Source organism: Rhagoletis pomonella, unplaced genomic scaffold, assembly GCF_013731165.1.
Source record: "Rhagoletis pomonella isolate Grant_MI unplaced genomic scaffold, Rhpom_1.0 Rhpom_scaffold_03537, whole genome shotgun sequence".
In the NCBI taxonomy this organism is placed as follows: domain Eukaryota; kingdom Metazoa; phylum Arthropoda; class Insecta; order Diptera; family Tephritidae; genus Rhagoletis; species Rhagoletis pomonella.
Genome location: NW_023462089.1, coordinates 5,559 through 21,162, shown reverse-complemented (window position 1 = coordinate 21,162; position 15,604 = coordinate 5,559). Strand labels below are relative to the sequence as shown.

At 38.4% G+C, this 15,604-nt stretch overlaps 2 protein-coding genes across 2 annotated transcripts; both read left to right on the top strand.

Moving 5' to 3' along the window:
- Positions 1-853: 853 nt before the first annotated feature.
- On the top strand, positions 854-3,178 carry LOC118754197 (dnaJ homolog subfamily C member 11-like). The gene is given in 7 exon segments (XM_036489062.1): positions 854-1,074; positions 1,152-1,728; positions 1,797-2,094; positions 2,287-2,403; positions 2,487-2,556; positions 2,558-2,911; positions 2,973-3,178. Coding segments are annotated over 7 exon segments (1,629 nt in total). The 5' UTR covers positions 854-1,002; the 3' UTR covers positions 3,114-3,178.
- Positions 3,179-12,994: 9,816 nt separating this feature from the next.
- On the top strand, positions 12,995-14,328 carry LOC118754198 (beta-1,4-N-acetylgalactosaminyltransferase bre-4-like; the record flags this gene model as incomplete). Its single annotated transcript, XM_036489064.1, is given in 4 exon segments — positions 12,995-13,271; positions 13,344-13,621; positions 13,696-14,122; positions 14,206-14,328. Coding segments are annotated over 4 exon segments (959 nt in total), but the record flags the coding sequence as incomplete, so codon positions are not given.
- Positions 14,329-15,604: the final 1,276 nt, after the last annotated feature.

The following is a 15,604-nucleotide window of genomic DNA, read 5'->3' as shown; positions in this document are numbered from 1 at the left end:
TTGTATGAATTGTGGTTAATTTTGGAGTACTTCTTGGTCCTTAGGGAGTACTCTTTACACGCATGCATGGAGTAGTCGCGATTTTTGCAGGGTTTTATCCTCCCATTCTGCATGTTTCAAGTGTTTAGTGTTGGACAAATTTTTCTCTTAAAATTAAGATTATCATGCTGAGCAAAATAAAACTACTCAAAAGCCAAATATGTGGTAGATTTCAGACCTTCACCTCAAAAATCGTTGGACCATGTAGTCTATTTGTGGTAAATTGGAGTACTTGCAAAAGTGTCCCTCTGTCATGCTGTAGCGGACCAACTCGTGTCTCTGCGCCAGCTTATTGTTTGTTATCCGATCACTGCTCGTGTTTTAACGAAACGTGATTGAAGTTGAGCATTTGAAAGCACATTTGCATGTCTGGCTGTAGCTGAACGTGTAGAGATGCTCGCTGTTAGTTCTGACCTCCCAGCATGTTCGGGTTCGAATGCCGTCAGAGGCAACATGTAATTTTTAATTTTTGTCTTGGTTTTTATTAATTTCGAAAAAGCATTTGAGAAGTGAAGAACAAAAGCGTGTACAATAAAAAAGTATAACAACAATGCCATTGTTAATATGTTGGAGTAGTTTTGTTCTACTCTGTGTAATGCAGGGATGGAGTATATGGTCCTGCCCTAGGACATCGCAATGTTAATTAGACCATATTTTTTATATGAATTGTGGTTAATTTTGGAGTACTCCTTGGTCCTTAGGGGTACTCTTTACGCGCATGCATGGGTAGTCGCGATTTTTGCAGGGTTGTGTGGTAGATGCTCAAAAAAGTGGCAGATCTAGCACAATGTGGTAACAGTCCGATCACTGAAGTTGTCCCATTGACAACAGTAATTGTTACGAGGAAGTTTTTATAGGTTATTTGCCATAGAACTGTATTTTATTTAATTTGGCTTATATTCAAAATTCGTACTAAACAAAGTAACTACGCATAAAGGATTATTGAACCATAAAAAGCTCGCAATGTCAGTTGACGCAGATTCTGACAACGAGCTCGATGAGAACTATTACACGTTCCTGAATCTACCGCGAGATGTAAGTGAATGCATGTTCAATTATGATCAGCTGGTTGGTCTGTCCGCCGGCAATGACGAATATTTAAAATTTTACAGGCGACAGGAGAACAAATAAGTGCTGCGTATAGAAAACTCAGCCGCATTTACCACCCAGACAAGCATATGGACGTAGAAAGTAAACAAAAAGCCGGACAGTTGTTTAATCGCACTAAGCGGGCTTATGAGGTGTTGTCGGACCCTCATAAACGAGCTATTTACGATTGTGTCGGCCAAAAAGGTTTAAGAACCGATGGCTGGGAGTTGGTACATCGTACGAAAACTCCAGCTGAGATCCGTGAGGAGTATGAAAGATTAGCACAAGCAGCCGAAGAGCGGAAGCTACAACAACGCACCAATCCTCGTGGCAATATAACAATTAACGTTAATGCCACAGAGGTATTTACCCCATACGATGAGACGCAGCTTCCCCGCATTGAGGTGTCGTCAATGAGCATTTCTCAATCTATTGAAGCGCCTATCAATCGAAAGGATGTCCTAACTCTGGGCGGAAATCTGTATTCTTCTAATGGTAATGGAAGTGGTAACTTTATTCTCTGTGGTAGGAGATTAGTTAACAAGGGCTGGCTAGAAATTGATGTGGGCGCTGGCAATGGACCCCTCTTAGGAGTCAAAGGTATAATTCAGTAGATTTTACTTTTTGCGCGCACATGAAATCACAATTTTGTTATGTAATATGTTTAGGAGGAAGAACACTTTCCTCAGTACTTACGATAAACGGAGGAACTTCGATGAATTTTCGTGAGGGTCGTGTCGTTCCTGCTGTCTTCTCAACATTGGCGGTGCAGTTGGATAAACACACCATGGGTTCCTTGACGCTCAATGTAAGCGCACAATCGTCAATGACTACACAAATTGATAGCAGTAATGAGAAACATGCATGGACAACATCGTTTGTCATTGGTTTTCCACATATATACTTGAGCGCAGCATATACGAGAAAAATGTTAGAAAATGAGCTAAAACTAAAGGTGGCAGCGAAGTAAGTTTTTATTATTTGCTATGCTATTATAAAAAGGGTTGTTGTGCGCTTGTAATAACTACGCACTTTTCATTTTGCATTGTAATGAATTATTTATATAGTCCATCCAAATGATGGAATTCTAATGAAATCAGTTTAACATGTAAGTACATATATGCATTATTGTCGATGATTTTTATTTCATAATTTCAGGTTGGGAACATTTGGCTTTCTAGCAGAATATGGAGCTGAGAAAAAAGTATCGAAATACAGTTCAGTTTTTGCTGCTGTTTCTCTAGGAGTCCCATCGGGAGTAATGCTAAAATTCAAGTAAGGACATTCTCAATAATCATACATATGTATATAGTTTGCATCATAGTATAAACCACTGATAATATTATTTTGTTTTTTAGAATAGTACGCTCTAATCAATCGTATATATTTCCAATACACTTGAGCGAGGAAATAGTACCTGCTGCAGTTTTTTTACGCTACAGTCACACCAATATTAGTGTGGTTCTTATTTAAAAAATCGATACTGGATCCTATGCGTTTAGAGGAAAAAAATGCCGACATTGAGAAGACGAAACGATGTAACGAACAACGATTAAACAGGCAAAGACAAGAAGCTCATGCTGCAGTTGAACTAATGCAACATACATATGAGCGCATTGTTTCGGAAGAAGGCAGAAGGGGTGGCCTTGTAATCACACGTGCTACTTATGGACAATTTGAAGAGGGTAATAACAACTTTCATGAAAGTGCCTCAATAGATGTAACGATACCACTACAGTGTCTCGTAACGGATGCTACATTAATACTGTATCGATCTTCTAAGGTATTAAAATTACATATAAAATAATTTATTACACAACTCCCTTAAAAATGCGATTTTCCAGAGTGAATTGCCCGGCTTTTACGATCCATGCATTGGGGAAGACAAAATGTTGAAAATTGAGTACTTGTACAGAAATCAAAGCAATGTCATTATTATTAAGGATATGGATTCTGTGCGACTTCCAATAAGTACCAGTAACTGATACTGTATTTTTTTTAAGTAGTCCAAATTACCGTTTAATATTTGGCGAAGCCGAATTACGCTGGATCACAAATTTTAATTTGGTTTTTGTTCTCCAAAAGCCACTATCCAATTTCTATGTAGAATTGCTCGGTGATTCCGAAATTTGGGTTAATGTTTTTTCTATGGATACGTTTCCGAGATATTTGCAGTTTACCGTTATACAGCTTAAAGCCAAAATTGGCTCCGTTTAATTACGTATATCTTACGAACCAATATAAAAATCTCAATATAAAATACGGCAAATGAAGAAAGCCAAGGAATTTCTCCATAAACCGTATATACATCACTTTCCGATAGGGCTTATAGTTTCTGACAAATTAATTAATCACTCCAGTAGCTCGTTTCTGTAACAATTCTCCACCAAGGCGAATTGAGATATGAATTCGCCGCCCCGTTCTCTACTGCTAATTAGTAGTAGAGAATGACATATATTCTCTACCGGTAGAGAAAAGTTACAGAAACGAGCTACAGCTCTTTTTATTTTTTAATGAAAAAATGAAAAAAAAAATCAAACTTTAACAGCAGAAAAACTTTAAAAATAACAGGTTCTGTGGCAAATTTTTGCATTTGTACTAAAGCCTGTTCTGTTACAAAAAATAAAGTTACTGATGAAGAAAATCGATGGATAAGTACGAAATAATGAGTGGTCAAATGAAAATGCGCAAAGATTTTTTATATGAAATATGAGCAGAAAAGCGTGTTACCTAGGTAACATTCTTTCGTGCTCAATTTTCATACAAATAATCTTGCGCATTTTTATTTGACTACTCATTATTTCGTATTTATCCATCGATTTTCTTCAACAGTAACTTGATTTTTTTTGTTACAGAACAGGCTTTAGTGGAAATGCAAAAATTCGGCACAGAACCTGTTATTTTTTAAATTTTTCTTCTGTTAAAGTTTGATTTTTTTAATTTTTTCATTAAAAAAGAAAAAATGCTGGAATGATTAATTAATTTGTCAGAAACTATAAGCCCTATCGGAAAGTGATGTATATACGGTTTATGGAGAATTTCATTGGCTTTCATTTGCCGTATTTTATATTAAGATTTTTAAATTGGTTCGTAAGATATGTATACGAAATTAAACGGAACCAATTTTTGCTTTAAGCTGAATAACGGTAAATTGAAAATATCTCGAAAACGTATCCATATAAAAAACAAATTAACTCGATTTTCGGAATCACCGAGCAATTCTACATAGCAATTGGATAGTGGCATCCATAGAACATTTTTGCTATAAACCATTGTAATTATAATATTTCTCGTTATCCGAAAAAATAGTGATTTTTATAAACATAAAGATAGAAAGCATAAAAATCCCAGTTTTTGAAATACATAAGTGTGTACAATTAGGCTTATGTAATTATATAATTTATCAATAATATTGCCAATCTTATTGTAAGTTTATCAATAAAGGGTAAGTACATATAATATCAAATAATCGGCAGGTTTCAAATAATTGCAAAGGACGTAGCAATTCGTTTTCAATGATAGATCTCGTAGATTTCACGAAAATCGGACTTCGATGGATGCAGTGACAGCTTATAATCAAGGATGCATTGTAACGTTAATTTTAGCGTTTACCAAAACAAAAACAATCGTTTCTGTTGAAACGAAATCGATTCATATAATAGGTCCATTCAATATCAAAAAATTGTTGCTAGTACTTGCAAGTTTTCAATAACCCAAAATATTTGCAAGAGGGAGCGAATTCGAGAGCGTAACAACCCGAGAGAGCTGCAAATTCTTGCAAGTAAAAAGTTTACTAGCAGGAATTTTCAGGAGTCTAAAAGTAAGGTTATGTTCATGATTCAACAACTACAGGTTGTAGCAATCGTACAAAAACAACATTTACCGTTGGTATGAACTCAAGAATGATAGAATACAAGATTGCGCCGATCAGAGAGGATTTTTGAGAATAACTTTTGTGTGACGTCACACTGGTGCAATTGTGAGAGAGAAACGCCAAAACGTGAGCAAGAATGGAAGAAGAAGAAAAAATGTTGCAAGGAAAACGTAAACAAGTTGCACAAGTGTGACGTCATGCAAACAACGATTCTGTCAAATTCGTTAAGAGAGGAATAGCGGTCCGAGATCGGCGCAACCTTTGTATTCTCTCAATCGTGGTATGAACTCCTTGTGTCATCAACATCTTCTTTATCTATTCATATTCGTATGTATATGTATACCCTGCATACCAGGATTTCATAGAATTCTGAAAGGTTTCACAATTTTTTAAGAATTTTCTTTAAGAAATGGTACAGAAATTTCTTTACTAGTTCTTGTCAACTGCTTCATATGTTTTTCTTTACAGATTTCTAAAAGAATCGTAACAGATTTCCGACACTCTTAAAGATTTCGGGAGAATTTGTTTGCAGGGTATATATATACGTATATATGTATGTATAAGTGGATAAGTAAATAAAGCAAAACGGACGATAATTTGACACAAGCGTGCTCATAAGAAGAAGCATAGCTTCTATCGCTATCACCTGTAATTGATGCGCCTTGGTTATGTTTCAAATTCAAATGTAAACAAACTGTTTAAGAGGCTGATTTGATGAAACATAATTGGTGAAATGAAAATATGGATGAAAAATTTAAATCTATTGTATATTTTTTTATTTTTATGACGATGGGAACTATTCCCAATTTAAAAGAAAATTACGCGCCAAAACTTAACCGTCAGAAAGTGTCAAAATGGCTTAAGTTGCAAGTTTTTGCTAGTTTTGCGTTCAATAACTTATTCTGAAAATTTTCTCTTGCTCTCAATTTTACTCTCTATTTTTCTTTTACGCTCTCGCTGCAAGTTCTTACTGGAAAAGTTATTGAATGGACCTAGTTTGCTGACCATCTCTGCTTATAATTGATTAACAAATGCTAATGTAGGGAAATATGCAATACGCGAAAACAATTCATTTATGTGAAGTTATTTGATTTGAACGAAATTAAGCAATTTTCTGTGTAATACGACCATAGTTGACTTTACTTCATTAATTTTTTTCACCTTGGAGAAAAAAATGTTGCCCCTAAGTCTGAACATCAGCAACTCAGATCAGAGGTCTCATGAAACACTCAAAACAGTTGCGCCCTAAGTTACTCCATCAAAAAAGCTGGTGCAGGAAATCGTGCTCTAAGTTGCTCTAGTTCCACTTAGCGCAGGCTCATAAAACAAAAAGTAGAGTAAGTTAGAGCAAGAAAAATCCTAGTGAAACACAATTTTTTGAGATATCTTAACCTGGTGTATCCTAGAGCAGCTCATTAAACACCGTGACGCAATAATACAAGGTATTATCGGTTGGCAACTTCTCGCTCTAATTCCGCCATATTGACTGCCTTAGGTGAAACAGTGTTACTTCTTTAACAATTCTTTGCCTAATAATATAGTTGATTTTTTTTTGTCAGTATACACATTTTGTGCTCTCAAAAAAATGGGGATTAATTTCCAAATTTCTTCCCGTTTTTTTTCATTCTACTGAGCTAAGGCAGTGTCAAATCGAGCTGTCACAACTGATACCACCTTGTATTAGCTCTGATCTAATACTTTGCGTGAAAAAATCCTGTAAAACTGTCAAACAGCAAAATTACTCTCTGAAGTGAGAGTAAAAAGTGAGTACCAACAAAAAGTACGGGAACAAAAAAACCATTTTTCCTGTAAAAACATCAACCAGTGATTGCTTGACACTTTTCATGATTTTACCAGAAGAAAAAGTTCGGGTAAAATCTTGCAACTTCTTTCTCTACACAACTCCAAAAGTCGCTCTCATTTACAGGATTTTGGAGTACGGGAACATTTTTCCTGCAACTTCCAGCAAGTTCGTGTAAAATCCTGTAAGTTCATGGAGTACTGGATCAGAGCTATTATTGCATCATGATTAAACACTACTATATTGTTACGATTATCCTCGAAACCTTGAGGGATTTCCCAAATATACTCGGGCTCGTATCGCTGGATTGTTAAATAAATGCTAACGATGACCAAATTGTAGTACAATTAACTTTATTGTACAACAACAATTTTACAATACTTGCTAATACAGTAAAAACACTATAATATTTGTTAACGCAATTACAACGCTTTGCTGAACTTGTTAACACAATTAAACTTATAGCTTGCTTATTCGCAACTCGCTTCTCTGCTCACTTTACTTGTAGCTTGCTGACTTGTAACTCGTAACTAACTCACTTCGCTGTGGCGGCGCCCTTATATACCTGCGCTGGCACTTATGGCAACTCTAGAATATTCTGAAGTTTATCGCTCATTCTCTTTCTCTCGCTGTTCGCAGTGTTCATCCAACTTGACGTTTCTCTTTGTGGAACACTACGTCATTCCTCGAACATTCTGCCTATTTCTCGTTGTTCGCTTTGTGTTGCCGCAGTATTCGCCACACTGCCCTCCACCTAAGTCTGATCGTCCCGATCAGACACACTTGCCGCTCCAACCGCTGCAAGTCTTTCCAAGTGGACCACTTTCATCTTGGTCCTCGGTCTCCCCATTGTCTGGATTCGATGCACTGCGTCCTTCAGCCGTTTGTCAATCCTATACGAACCTTTCCAGTTACGATGTTGTTCGGAGGTGAAGCCTTTCTTCGGCTGCGGCATGTGCAACAACACCGAATCACCTTCCTGTAGCTCCTCTCGGCTCGATGCGTTACTGGACATTGCTTCCAGCTTATCTCCGGTGGTGCACCATCTCACATGGTCGTGCTCCTGCCGGCCACTGGTGGTGACCAGACCATGTCTCTTCTCATGGGCACACTTTTCGCCAGATCTATGCCGCATCATCTGTCCATAACATCCAGACTTCCGCCTTCGTGCTGCACTGCCTTTAGCACATCTTGCAACATCCGGATCCTTACGCTGAAACTTCCGCCGTCGTTTCGTATCTCGCTCTTCCGCCGATGCTAACTTCATTGACCGGACATGTATAATTTCAACCTTGGCTTCCGGCTTAACTGCTCGCCTTTGCCGACCACCTTTTTCGGGAGACTCCAAAGCGCGCCTACTGCTTCCACAGCCGCTTCCATTTCCGGCCACCGGCGTATCACCATTGAAACGTGGTTCAGTGGCTTTCCTCCTGCCGGAAACACTGCCTGGCTCGCCCTGACCACTTCCTTGTTGCGACCTCTTCTTCACTGAGCTGGCGGAACCGTCACGCTTTTCCGTATCGGTGAACCGCTTCCTTCTCCTGACGAAACCACTCCGTCTCCATCACTGCCAACCTCCGCCCAACTAATCGCTTCTGTTTCTGGTGGAATCTTCGACACTTCCTCTAAGACTAACCGTCTGCTGCAGCACTGGCTGTCGTAACCAACCCTAAGTGGCACTTTCCTCTGACGATCTGTCAGGATCATTCTCTGGAGGTCAATCTTCATGCCTTGGCCAAGTAAGATATCCACGCCGATGATGACTTCATCCACAATGTCTGCCACTATAAAATTAGTGTACGAGGCCCTACCGTCGATTATTACCTCGCATGGTATTTCTCCTAACACTTGGGTGCATTCACCAGTTGCAGTCTGCAGCTTTGCTCCAGGTAATGGCTTCACATAAAAAGTGGCCAAATGCGGTCGAATAATGGAATGTGTCGCTCCAGTATCCACTGTCAGTACTCTCTCCTGCCCATTCACACATCCACCAATAGTGAGGTTGCTCGCATTCCGGCCAATTTGTGAGACGGCCCTTAACCAGTTTAACGACTGATTGGAGTTGGCTTCGTCTCCTTTAGCCCTGCGTTTGCGTCCTGCTGAATTGTTGAGCCCACTGGAACTTGCACTGCAATCGCGGGCGAAGTGGCCTGGCTTTCCACATTTAAAACATTTGCCAGAGCCATTATTTTTCTCGCCCAGCAGTTGGATAATCTTCTTCAGCATTTCATTTGTCTCGTCCGGTGTTTCTACTTCCACGCGATGCGCTTTGTAAGCCGGTCTACTTGGGAGTGCTGCCGTTTCACGCGTCTGAGCATACGAGACAGTTTCAGCAAATGTTGGCTTTGGATTCGCGTACGTCTCTCGCTTGGTATACACGTCCCGCATTCCGTTGATGAACCTCTGGATTTTTACTCTTTCGAGGTGCTCACCAGATGCATCTCCAATTGCCAAATGGGCCAACCTTTCAACCTCGGAGGCGAATTCCTGTAGAGTCTCGTTAGATTTCTGGCAGCGATTCTCCAGCTCCATCTGGTAAATCTGTCTTCTGTGTTCGCTACCATAACGTCTTTCCACTGCACCCTTTAATGCATCGTAATTTTTCCTTTCACAGTCAGGAATTGTCTGCAAGATTTCCGCTGCAGGTCCTTTTAATGCCACGAACAGAGCAGCGGATTTATCCTCCATGCTCCAACGATTTGCTGTAGCTGTCTTCTCAAACTGGAGCTTAAAGACCTGGAAAGGAATAGTGCCATCAAAGGATGGAGTCTTTACCTTGGGAGCGTTCGTCGGATTAGCTGGACGATTCAACTGCAAACCCCGGAGACGATCTTCAAGCTCATCCACCTTAGCTTCGACTTTATCCTGTTTTTCCTTAATAAGCGCTTCGATCTTATCTTGTCGTTTCTCGATTTTATCCTGTATCTCTCTGAGTTCCGAGTTATTTGTGAATAAATTCTCTTGTAGCTGAGTAATCTTTTCATCTAGCTGCGATGATATGCGTATTTCCTGCACTTGCAACTGGGATGAAATCTGTGATGACATCTGTGACATGGCAGCCAATAACGTGTTCATGTCCATAGCTGTTGATGAACTTGGGGACTTTTGCTGTTCTTCAACCTTCCCGGATGTCTGCTGCACTTCCTTCGACGAACAAGCGGTCTCATCCTTCTGTTCATCCTTTGCGGATGCATCGTCGAGTTTACCCTGGAAGTCGTATTTGTCCACGTCGATGCCTTCTGCTTCCATAGCCTCTCGCGGCCGTGATAGTAACTCCACTTTTCTTCCGGAGGTTGCTAAATTTCGCTTCTCCAACTCCTGTTTGAGTTCCTCAATCTTTACGTCCTGAATTTTCGCCATTTTCAGTAGTTTATCCTTCGGGATTTATTTAACAATCCCACTTCTGACACCAATTGTTACGATTATCCTCGAAACCTTGAGGGATTTCCCCAAGAATGATAGAATACAAGATTGCGCCGTCTTGGGCGTTGACATTTGTGTACCACAAGTAAACAAGGAATAAAGTGAAAAGAAGAACGAGTTGAAACAACCAAAGCAGTTCACTTTACTGCGAAAAACGTGTTTTAATTTTGCTAAATGCGAAAATATTGCATTTTTCACCTAATCAACAGTGAACATTGTAGTGCCCTCCATTGCTTTGCAATTGAGGCTGCTTCAGAAAACGATTTAGTGCACTCCATTGCTTTGCAATTAAGGCTGCTGCAGAAAACAGCAGCAGCATCTCTGCGGGACTGATAAGTTAACTTGCTAATGGAGGCTGCGTGGAGCAGAAACAAAATCATTGTGAGGAAATGCTGTTAATATAATAATAGAGAAACATTTCGGGAACGGCTTTGCCGTGCCCTATGTACACAAAATGCAGCGATTCGTCCCAGCGCTACACTTGCATCTACGCTTCTTGCATCTTGACGGTTGTCGCAATTTAACACACAGCACTTCATTGTATTAGTTTTTACGCAGTCTTCAACTCAAAAATCACTCACAAATTGCAAATTAACACGATTTAAACTGATTTTTCACTTATAATTCAAATTTCTCTTTCGCTGATTTGTAAACAAAGGTTTATTTACAAATTACCACAACTGTCAAAATCGGCAAAACCAAAGTAGCGGTACCACTGACGGCGCCACCTTTGTTCGCTGCACCGTGGGATTTCCCAAACATACTCGGGCTCGTATCGCTGGATTGTTAAATAAATGCTAACGATGACCAAATTGTAGTGCAATTAACTTTATTGTACAACAACAATTTTACAATACTTGCTAATACAGTAAAAACACTACAATACTTGTTAAAGCAATTACAACGCTTTACTGAACCTGTTAACACAATTAAACTTATAGCTTGCTTATTCGCAACTCGCTTCTCTGCTCACTTTACTTGTAGCTTGCAGACTTGTAACTCGTAACTAACTCACTTCGCTGTGGCGGCGCCCTTATATACCTGCGCTGGCACTTATGGCAACTCTAGAACATTCTGAAGTTTATCGCTCATTCTCTTTCTCTCGCTGTTCGCAGTGTTCATCCAACTTGACGTTTCTCTTTGTGGAACATTCTACGTCATTCCTCGAACATTCTGCCTATTTCTCGTTGTTCGCTTCAGAGAACGTTTAATTTGCGATTTTGCGACGTTTGATTTTTGCGACCCAAATGCCGACGGCAAATCACCAATGAGTTTGCATATTTGCATAGCTTTCACATATTTAATAGATACAAAATCTACATTTTGGAGTTAAAGCATTCCCTGGCATATATTTTCGAAAATTAATTTTCATTAATTTAACTAAGAATTTTAATCTTTTTTTTTATTAAATCAATGCCGCGATAAAGAAAATCCAAACCAAAGTACTTAACATTGATACAAATTAACAAATTCGTATCTCCGCTCAGCTCTGTAAACTTGCCGCTCAGATCTGTTAATTTGCCGCTCTCAATTTTCGATTCGAGTGGTGAGCTTCTAGAGCGTTTTTGGTAGTGTTTGACAATTCACACGGCTATTCGTAATTGCAGCTTCTCTGTATTAAACGTTCTCTGCAGCTTCTCTGTATTAAACGTTCTCTGACTTAAGGCCGGTCCACATAGAACTTTCGCATTGGCTTTGGCGTTGGCGTTGGTTTGACAGAACGCACGTTAAAAGAATGCTTGCTACAATGAACGCTTGGCAGCGAATGCTTGGGCGACTAAATTAACATACTAACGACAGATAAATTAATATTTAATATCAATAATTGCATTAAAAACGATATTTCTTGCCTGCATTTGATTAAAAAGGGAAAATATTTCACACAATTTTATTTATTTGCAACAGCTGACGAGCAACGCACGCGAAAAGATGAGAGTTGGCCATCTTTTTGCTTTGTGTTGGCGTGAGCGTTGCCGAATTTTGGCTATGTGGACGGCTGCACTTGAATTCATGTATTCATAGTCAGCTGTTGAAGCGACGCCAACGCCAACGCAACGCCAAAGTTTTATGTGGACGGGCCTTTAGTAAGTTTCTCTCCTCGCTTTCTCCGCGTTTGCTGCAACAACAATTGCACGCAGTTTGCCTAACAAAATTTCTGCATAACACCGACCGTAGAGCTGCGATACTATAGATAGTACCGCCACTCGATAGTTTTCGAAACGATAGTTGAAAACATCGATAGTATCGATAGTACTATCGTCATGAGAGGTATTGAATTGAAATGCTAAATTGCTTTAAAATTAAATAATTAATAAATGTATAAAATTTATAAATTACTTTGTAAATTAAAGAGAATTCTATTTGGTAAGGGTTATAATCCTAAAGCGCAAAAAGAGAATTGGACTAAGTGAAAATTCCGAATTAAAAATCCGCTTTTATTATTCAAAATTCCAGTCTGGCAGCACCAAGTTTGATGTTATTTTGCTATCTTATTCATCGTTTATACGACTATAGGGTTGCTAGAAAAAAGAGGGATTTTTGGAATCAGGGGGTCCTATTCTATCAACCTCATGCCGACTGTATTGTTAATTTTCTTGGTAAAAAAAAATAATGTAATGTTAAGAGATGTTAAGAAGAGAGAAGTTTCGCTAAAACCGATATCGATAGTTTTCAAAAACTATCGTTAGTGGGGACAGTTTTCAACTATCGATATTATCGATATTACTATCGATAGTATCCCACCTCTAAGTACTGGTTTGGAAAAGTGTCGGGTAATATCTCCGAATTGGGGTACACTTATTGGGCACTCGACGTTCGAATGGAGATTTTTACGTTTAAAAAATTCTTCAATAAAATGTGTCTTATAAAAATGAAAAACTGGACAATCGCATAATTGTGATTATGACCAGCGGCGATGGCGCTCTTCACTAAAGCGAACGGGGTGAGGGCGCTGCTATGTCTGGTCGGGATGTGGGTGCTATTTAGTGCGTTCCTGAGCTATATAGATAATAAAACTGCAAATTACTCAACATTTAGTAGACTTAGGTAAGTTTGCTTAACACCCACATGCCGCCTATATTTCGTTAAATTATTACATCGAATATCCTACTTCTATAGCATTCGACACATGCATAAGTTTTCTAAAGTGGTCAACACTTCCAGTGATGCTCTAAACGACCAAATCCATAGCGCAAATGAAACTTTTATTTCTGGTAACAACCCAACACTTCCTGATAACGAGATTCAGTGGAATAGTTCATCAATAAACCAGAAGAACATTTCCATTGAAAGTCGCCAATCAACCAGCGATTTACTGCTTGGTGAAAAGATACCTATTAAAAGACAATACTCGGGTTCTTTGAATATAAAATGTAAAAATCCAATATACGATGAAAGTAAGTAGTTCATTCATTGATTCTTTCCAATTATTAAATGTCAGACGAAAATTAACAAAATAACTAATTTATAGACGATGGACCAATAACGCCGAATACCACACTTGAGTCGTTAGACATTGTAGAGGCTGATTTGTCTTCTTTATTAAAGCCGGGTGGAAACTTCCAGCCACATGACTGTATTCCAAAGGATCACGTTGCAATAGTGATACCATTTCGCGATCGTTACGCTCATTTAGCCGTTTTTCTTCGAAATATTCACCCATTTTTAATGAAACAGCATATCGCTTATCGAATATTTCTTATCGAGCAAACTAACGGGAAAGCGTTTAATCGTGCGGCACTCATGAATATTGGCTTCTTAGAAGCCTTGAAAATGTATCCCTGGGATTGTTTCATCTTCCATGATGTTGACTTATTACCTCTGGATAACCGAAACTTATACACATGTCCGCGACAACCGCGTCACATGTCTGTTTCTATAGACACATTAAACTTCAAGTACTTGTATAGATTACACTAAGAGATATACATACATGCATATTTTCACAAAATAATTGCTTTTAATCTTAAAATTACATTAGGTTGCCTTATCGCTCAATCTTTGGTGGAGTATCAGCAATGACACGGGAGCACTTTCAGCTAGTAAACGGCTTTTCGAATTCTTATTTTGGTTGGGGAGGAGAAGACGATGACATGTCAAACAGGTAATAATGTTTACCTCAACAAAAAAGAACTAAATCCATTTGGTGCAAATATATTATAATTTGGATAAATTTTAGCGTTTTCATTATAACATTTCCCGTTATTCTGCTCGACTATTTACAGCGCGGCGACGAATAACTGTTACCCCGTTTTTTTTTTTTTTGAGAAATGAAAAAGAATTTTATTGTTAATTTTCTACAGATTTTACTTTAGCTGCATTAATTCGATTTTTAATTTTAATATTTATTTACATTTGCCAGCAGTTTAAATTTTGAGAGAAAAGTTCATTTGGCACGCAAGTCTTTTCAGGTGTATTTTTTCTTAGGCTTTGTATAAAAAAAATACAAAAAAAGAAAAAACTGTACAAGGTTGGTCGAATGAATGGCCGTCCAAGTCACCAATTCCGAGTCTATTCGATTTTTGAGTATGAGTCCTTATGTTAGACAAAAGGGGGAGTATAAGGGACTCAAAATGAAGAAAATTAGCCCATGGTTACAGAAGATATGGATTAAATTAACTAAGGATTAAAATTTAAAAACTAATTAATACAACTAAAGTAAAATCTTTGGAAAACTAACAATAAAATACTTTTTTCGCAAAATCTATAAAGGACCTTTTATTTCTCTAAAAAACCTGGGTAATAGTTATTCGTCGCCACGCTGTATAACCAAATTTTGTTAAAGTGTAAACAAGATTTTGTGTTTCATGTGGTTCAAATGTCAGTCTCCGTGACGAAAGAGTAGACGATGCCGCAAAGCGTAAGATAATAAAAAGAAAATTATTGGATTCATTTTTGTAAAAAAAGATGTGACGGGGTGGATTGGCATCCTCTTGGAGTTAAATTATCATAACCTTTGAGCAAAGTTTGGCTAAAGCTTTTCAGGTTTTCAAAAGACAAGTTTGCATTCCCTTTATTACAGAGAACACATACATCGCACGTTTAATCGTTCCCACAACAGTCGGGTCTACGTAACCGGAACGACCCAGATTTATATCTGGCCAAGGACTGTCACTCCAGCAACACTCCCCAAAAAGTCAAGATTTACGTTTTTGGAGATTTCAATATGCAATTAATAAGCTTGATAAGTAGAATATGTTCAGTCTAACAGATAACCAAACTTCCCAAATATGGCGAAGATATGTGTCTTTCCATCTGTCTTTTTAACCGACTTCCAAAAAAGGAGGAGGTTATCAGTTCGTCGGAATATTTTTTTTATGTATGTTACCGCATAACTTTGGACCACGTCAACCGATTTCGATAATTCTTTTTGCATCGGA